Here is a 7998-nt window from a genome sequence, read left to right as displayed (position 1 = left end):
GCTTAGTCATCAAAGTCTTCTGCTGATGGTGTCAAGAGAATGGAAAAGTAATCCAGTTATGGTGTTTGGGATTAGAGCCCTTGAGAGTGATTATATTAGATTGGAGAAATAGGGTGGAGCCCTTGTAATTGAATTCTGGTAACTTTATCAGGATAGAGACAAACACATAGACTTGTGTGCTCCATGTCTGTCAACCTGCGACGCTCAGTGTTCCTAGGGACTACTTCAGTAAGAACAGTATCATGGGAAGGTGCATCTATGGGGTCCACCAAATTTGGGACTCTGAATTTTCAGAACTATGAGGCAAAATAAACCTCTTTCATCTCTAAAGTTAGACTGCCTGGGACATTTCATTATAATGATAAGCTAACACACTGAGCAAGTTCTTATTTCTAAACAGATTTAGAAATCAACATACCAAAAAGAATTAAGCACTCACAACTTCTATATTGCATATGAGTAATGATGGGGTTCTATGACACAGAGCTTTATTTCTAAGAACATTATCATAGTGAAAACTAATTTATTGATTATGGTGGCTGCATTTACTTTATTGGAATGGTATTTTCAGATCAAGTTCTATTCCTTGAATTTACTCATAATTCTTCTTATGAAGAATCATAAGACTTTTTTTTCTCCTATTCTGTGACAAAAATGTTAGGGGAAAAAGAGAACTATTACCATTTTCTTGCTAAATATACTTAAAATGTCAGAGACTTAGTATTGTATTTTATTCAATTCCCCCATAAAAAGTGATTTACAGGAGGAGTTCAAGATTTCTTTCACTACTGATGCAATGATACTGAAAATGAATAATAAATATCCAGAATACAATAGACAGTGATAACAGCCAATTGGACACAGTAGGTGAGAGAATGAGTGAATTGGAAGATAGTTATCTAACTTCAGTTAGACACAAATATCTGCATATCTATGGGATTATATTTTTTTCTAAGATGGGCTTGTTGCATAAATAAGATGCTGTAAGATGGGCTAATTTCTAGAGCTGGTTAGTGATTTGCCAATTTAGGAAATAAGATGCTGTAAGATGGGCTAATTTCTAGAGCTGGTTAGTGATTTGCCAATTTAGGCTGGAATGGACTGGATTAACTGGACTCCATAGGTTTCTCATTCTTTTTCTGGTATTAGTACAATAACCCAGGTATACCCTCCAGAAGAGCAAGATTGGGCAAACTCCAAGGGCAGAATCCAAGGTAGAGGTCATTTGCTATGTTGTGTAAAGTGCATTTTCTGTTCATCAAGTCACCTGATTGAGTTCAGAACCAAGGGAAAGAAAGATATTACAAACTTTGTCAAAGGAAATATTTACCTACCCAGGAATACTCATGAAAGTTCCAACTATTTTAATTAAATAAATTATTATTTAAATATTATATGGAGTGAAGAGTAAGGTTTTCAAAGGCCTGAGCATGAGGGATAACTTTGTTAAATTGTTATAACGAGGTTAAAATCCTGAATGGGAACAAAGCGTTATTTAACCCAGTGACCCCTCTGAAACTCATTTTTTATTTTTCAGAATTATAGAATAATAATCCCTTTCATCAGTGACAGTTGTTTCTGTGTGTATGTGTAAGTGTGCCAGTGCTTTTTTCAGCTTGTAATCAATGAAGTTACACATAAATATTAGTTATCAGTAACCAGGCTTTAAGGATATTGGATTTCCTAATAAAGCCTTGGATGCTTTTGTTAGGCAACAATTACTTCCTTTCTGCTTACTTATGGAATTAAAAGAAAACATACAGATAAACAAAAAACCCACAGTAGTGATGACCTTAGTTATGACCAAGCTCTAGCTAACTACCTGGACCTTCAGTGGGCTGTTAAATTTCACTAACAAGGCTGGCGCCGTGGCTCAATAGGCTAATCCTCCACCTGCGGCGCCAGCACCCCAGGTTCTAGTCCCAGTCGGGGCACCGGATTCTGTCCTGGTTGCTCCTGTTCCAATCCAGCTCTCTGCTGTGGCCCGGGGGTGCCGTGGAGGATGGCCCAAGTCCTTGGGCCCTGCGCCCGCATGGGAGACCAGGAGAAGCACCTGGCTCCTGGCTTTGGATCAGCACGGCGCGCTGGCTGCAGCACGCCAGCCGGAGCGGCCATTGGAGGGTGACCCCAACGGAAAAGGAAGACCTTTCTCTCTGTCTCTCTCTCTCACTGTCTACTCTGCCTGTCAAAAAAAAAAAAAAAAATTCACTAACAATTAAATTTGCTGGACACAAATTATGGGGAAGTTAAACAAGGAAAAGCTTGCAAAACTCTGAAAGAGGATATGTCTTTATTTGCATGCTAGCAAATGAGACTTTAGCTTTTACTTCAATATCAGCAATGAAATATCTCAGCCTGTTTCCAAAGCATATTGTATATCAACAGGAATTAATTTGAGCTGTTTTGGGAAGAACCATGTTACCCAGAAATACAGCATAGAATTCACCGATTAGCACACTCTAGTGCTTTCCAACTTGATATGGTCGTAGAATTTTTAAGGGTCAAGAAAATCACTGAAAATTCAGAAATCAGGTACAATAGAGTTTAAGGTCATGATACTGAAAGAGTCACCACCAATGATATTAAGCATGCACTTTTTTTTCTTTATTCCAGACATGACAAGTGTGTCATCGAACATCCTTTCCATCCTAGTAATGGCAGAATTTGTTGTTGGAAATTTTGCCAATGTCTTCATAGCTCTGGTGAACTGCATTGACTGGGCCAAGAATCAAAAGATCTCCACTGCTGATGCGATTCTCACTGCTCTGGCTGTTTCCAGAATTGGTTTGCTCTGGGTGATCCTATTAAACTGGTGTTCAACTGTATTTAATCCAGCTTTACATCCATCAGAAATGAGAATTATAGTCAGTAATACTTGGACAGTAACCAACCACTTTAGCCTTTGGCTTACTGCTAGCCTCAGCATATTTTATTTGCTAAAGATAGCCAATTTCTCCAACCTGACTTTTCTTTACCTGAAGAAGAGGATTAAGAGTGTCGTTGTGGAGACAATGCTGGTGAATTTTGTCTTTTTGGTTTGTTATCTTGTTGTGCTAAACATAGGCCAGAGTATTCAGAGAGAAGAATTAGAAGGAAATGCAACTTGGAAGATTAAGTTGAGGGACATTGTCCAGCTTTCAAGTATGACTGTATTAACTCTTGTAAATCTCATACCCTTTACTGTGTCACTGATATGCTTTCTGCTGTTAACCTGCTCCCTGTGTAAACACCTCAGGAATATGCAGCTCCACGGCCTAGGATCTCGGGATCCCAGCACCCAGGTCCATGTAAAAGCTGTGCAAACTGTACTCTCCTTCCTCTTGCTGTCTGCCATGTACTTCCTTGCTCTAATCATATCATTTTGGAGTTCTGGTAAATCAATGAGTAAACTCAGTCACATGTTTTGCCAGGCCATTGGGATCATCTATCCTGCAAACCATTCATTTGTCCTGATTTGGGGGAACAAGAAGCTAAAGCAGAACTTTCGTTCACTTTTATGGCAGGTGAGGCACTGGGTGAGAGGACAGATATCTTGAATGTTTTAGATTAATGAGAGAGGTGCTGTTTATCTCCTAGCAGAAAGCAAATTGATAGAGTCTGTACCATTTTATACTCTTTGGGTTTCCCACAGTATATGTATCTGAGTAATGTCTGATGACGTAACTACAAAAGCCTTTAATCTAAGTTTATTACTTAAAATATGTGTGTCTATATAGAATGATTAAAGATATCAGAAACATCTATCACAGCATACAAATCATGTAATTATGCAGAATATGACAAGAAATTCCCTAATACTGCAATTGTATTTTTAATGTACATTCTCTAGATTATTTTCTAACCAAATACTTTATTTTATATATTTATTATTTTGAACTGTCAGTGTATCTCAGGAAATCATTGCAATTTTTCCATTGTAATTTCTACTGCTTATGTGTGTTAAGATTTTGTTGTTTGAGCATATGATGTTTTAGAGAGTAAGAACATTGCATTATCAATCAATAATTATGTAGTTTAGAGACAAGTTTTATTCACCCTTGCATTTTATTTCATGTTTAGTAGGAAGTAAAGACAGTTGTTGTTAGAAAAACATACATGCAAAGTATAAATATAACAAATATATCTAGGATAAATTTTCTATTTATGTACCATACGAATACAGAGGAATATTAGATTATATATATATAATATATATATATATAAATTTACTATTTGAAAGGTGGATTTTATGTGTGTGTGTGTATGTGTATATATATATATGTATATATATATATAAAGAGAGAGAGAGAGAAGAGAGAGAGAAAGACAGAGGGAATTTCAACATCTGGTTCACTTCCCAAAAGCTAGCAACAGTCAGGGATAGGCCAAGCTAGGCTGAAGTCAGGAACCAGGATCTCCATCTAGGTTTCTCATGTGGGTTACAGGAACCCAAGTACTTGGGCTGCTGCTTAACACGTACATTAGCAGGATACTGAATGGGAAGTGCTTTGCACTCTGGACTTGAACCTGACATGGTATGTGTGCATCCCAAGTAGTGGCTTAACTAGCTGTGCCACACTGCCCACCTCAGATGATTAGATTTAATACAAATGTGTGAGTAGCGCTGGAAAATATCACTTGTAAAATATAGCTGAAGAAAGTGAAATAGGAACATCACTTGTTTTCAATGCTATTAACATTTTCATACACAGCTAGGAGCATTTTTTTCTTTCAGCATTTAAAGGCAGGAAGACCAATTTTAAAGTGGAGATCTGATTTCGAATGTTTCAGTTTTCTCCTAAACCACCTCCCAGTCCCTGAATTACCAATCATCCCCCTCCTCTATTTTTATTTATTTATTTATTTATTTATTTTTATTTTTTTGACAGGCAGAGTGGGCAGTGAGAGAGAGAGACAGAGAGAAAGGTCTTCCTTTTTGCCGTTGGTTCACCCTCCGATGGCCACTGTGGCCAGCGCGCTGTGGCTGGTGCACCTTGCTGATCCGAAGCCAGGATCCAGGTGCTTCTCCTGGTCTCCCATGCAGGTGCAGGGCCCAAGGACTTGGGCCATCATCCTCTGCACTCCCGGGCCACAGCAGAGGGCTGGACTGGAAGAGGTGCAACCGGGACAGAATCCAGTGCCCCCACCGGGACTAGAACCCGGTGTGCCGGCGCCGCAAGGTGGAGGATTAGCCTATTGAGCCGTGGCTCCGGCCCCCCTCCTCTATTTTTAAACCTCAGATAAGAGAATCAAAAGCTTCCTCAACTAAAAATAATTTCTTACTTTAAAAATGGTATAGAAATTATGAGACACCATCCAAAGGACCCTTTATGCAAAGATTGGAAGGACAGGTGTAAAATCTGTACTTTTTCACTGCAAATGTGTCAAAGACCTATTTTCCTGTAATCTTGATGAAATTATATAATGAAAGATATGTGATTGATTATGTAATTGGTTTGTGATAGATTGTGTATAATTGATATGTAATAGATTATGTAATTGATAGCATGTTCTAAGAATATATAACCATGTTCAGAGAATAAATTGTACATGATTTTAGTAATTCTTGCTGTGAACAAATATTAATAATATTGAATAAACTTTCAAATAAATAATTTCTATGTGTGATATATTTGTTTGCTGTCTATTCTCATATCCAGAATATATGAGCACCATAATAGCAGAAATCAAATCTGTCTTTGCTTTTGACTGCTCAGACAGAAAATCCAACAATTTTTCAAAAATGATAAGATCATGTACAAATGAATCACAGAAGGCCAGTAATCAATGAAAATTAAACCTGCCAGAAATCTCTGGGTAGCATGAATTTCTTAACTCTGGTTATATTTTTCAGGTCCTATGCTTAGCCAAGAGAATCTCTTCTCATAGCAAGATCCTGCACAGTCCAAAATTCCAGGGAAAATATCACTAAATTATACTCTCGAGGCAGCTGTATTATGTGTGCTTAGTAGAGACCAGGTGGAACATAAAAATTAGCTGGTGCCTATTATAATAGTTTTTAAAAGCATATGAAACCTTTTGGAAATTTTACACATTCTTAGGTGAATTATATACTTTCATTATATTTCCTTGCTATTTTGTACACAAAATGGCAAAATATCTCAAAGAATTTAGCAACCAGCCACTTTCCTAAAGTTTTCTTTTATTGTCAATATTTTCTCTGTATCTTTTCTAATTAAATTTTAATTGGCATATGGCAAACTTCCTTAGAATTGAAAAAAAGTGTGCAATCTGATTAATAACTTAGATGATATCAGGGATTAAACTAATGACATTTGTTTTGGAATCAAGTGCAGGACAGAAATGGAGAGAAGCTGTGGCAGCTGAGCTATGAGAATGAGAATCAATGTAATGCCACGTGGGATTCTATTGGAACCATTTCATCATGAGCTGGGAGACAGCATGGTGGTCAGCACAGGAGTGAGCTTGGCTCCCAGGACTGTTAAAGGTGGGGTCCCAGGGAATCATGTCTACTGTTAATCCATGGAAGAGAGAGAGACGATTTATCTTCTCACCTCTGTTCTGTCTTTTATTTCCCATAAGCCAACTTTTTCCCAAAGCAGAACAAACACATTTGTTTTGTCTTACATCATCCAGCTCTTTAGTGGCCATGGAAAAAGACAAATCTTATGTCCCCATTGTGTGGTTCCATTGAAGTCCAAATGGAAGGATGACCTGGATCAGGCAGGGTGTTGGCCAAGATGATAGGAGACTATGAAGGAAAGAAGAGGACACATAAAGGTGTGTGAACAATGCCACTGAGATATACTTGGCCGGCACCATGGCTCACTTGGTTAATCCTCTGCTTGCAGCGCTGGCATCCCATATGGGCATTGGGTTCTAGTCCCATTTGCTCCTCTTCCAGTCCAGCTCTCTGCTGTGGCCCGGGAAGGCAGTGGAGGATGCCCCAAGTGCTTGGGCCCCTGCACCCGCATGGGAGACCAGGAGGAAGCACCTGGCTCCTGGCTTCAGATCGGTGCAGCGCCAGCCGTTGCGGCCATTTGGAGAGTGAACCAACGGCAGGAAGACCTTTCTTTCTCTCTCTCTCTCTCTCTCTCGCTATCTGTCAAATAAATAAATAAATAAATAAAGAGAATTCTTTGTAAAAGACCTAGCTTCAGAGATATATTTGAGAAGTTTTAATAATGGATTAAAAAGCTTGAGTATGAAAGAAGGGGATTTAAATCCGCATAAGCTTTCTGAGACACACATACCCCTTTTTGGAAAGAACAGGATAACAATTCATATATTAGAGTTTCTTAGACTTTTCTGGATACGCTGTTTAACATATATGATGGTGGTAGTGGTTGTAGTGGTGGTATTGGCAGTAGTCATGTGTGTGTTTGAGATTGTTAAGAATAAGAATTTATATAAGATATATATATATATATATATACATATATTTATATTGCTGTCAGTACCCAGTTTTAGGAAGTGTTAGCCTTCCTGGAGTTTCCTTGGGAAACTCCGAAGATTGTGACAAGAAAACTTGGAAAAATTGTATATCAAATTCTTCAAATCTTCATCATGATCTAATGTCCTTGTTAAAATAAATGGTATTATGCCATTATAATAGGACATCTCCAGATGACTAAGGTACATCTACCAATGTAGACATTTTCTATGTGTTCCATGTGTTGTTTTCAAATTTTCCTAGTTGACACCTAAACCTCATGAACGCAAATTATGTAGAGGTTAGGTGAGATTTAAAAAAACTGCAAATAATGAGAGAGAATATTTCTTCATTTGCATGGTTGCAAATAAGAATTCAGCTTTTACTTCAGCATCAGCTATGAAAGATCCCAGCCCATGGCAAGGATACAGTGTATGTGTAGGAGTCCTTTGGAAGTGTTTTCAGAATAACAGAGATTTCCACAAATACAATGTTGAACTCAACTATTAGCATGCCTTGATGTTTTCTGCTTCACATTGGCCTCGAAAATTTTAAAAAGGAAGAAGAAAAAAAAGCAAGAACTTTACTCCATTCCAGACATCAAG

General features: G+C 38.0%; 1 protein-coding gene across 1 annotated transcript; it reads left to right on the top strand.

Annotated features, from left to right (window-relative positions):
- Positions 1 to 2561: 2561 nt before the first annotated feature.
- On the top strand, positions 2562 to 3536 carry LOC133762188 (putative taste receptor type 2 member 33). The gene has a single exon (XM_062195222.1). It carries the CDS (start codon positions 2577 to 2579, stop codon positions 3534 to 3536), a length of 960 nt encoding a protein of 319 aa, XP_062051206.1. The 5' UTR covers positions 2562 to 2576.
- Positions 3537 to 7998: the final 4462 nt, after the last annotated feature.

Source organism: Lepus europaeus, chromosome 6, assembly GCF_033115175.1.
Source record: "Lepus europaeus isolate LE1 chromosome 6, mLepTim1.pri, whole genome shotgun sequence".
NCBI classification, from domain to species: Eukaryota; Metazoa; Chordata; class Mammalia; order Lagomorpha; family Leporidae; genus Lepus; species Lepus europaeus.
Note: the sequence above shows the minus strand (reverse complement) of the source record. Positions and strands in the feature narration are given on the sequence as shown.

Excerpts from the sequence above, each read along its gene's own strand:
- LOC133762188 (XM_062195222.1), top strand. The coding sequence starts at position 2,577 with ATGATATTAAGCATGCACTTTTTTTTCTTTATTCCAGACATGACAAGT.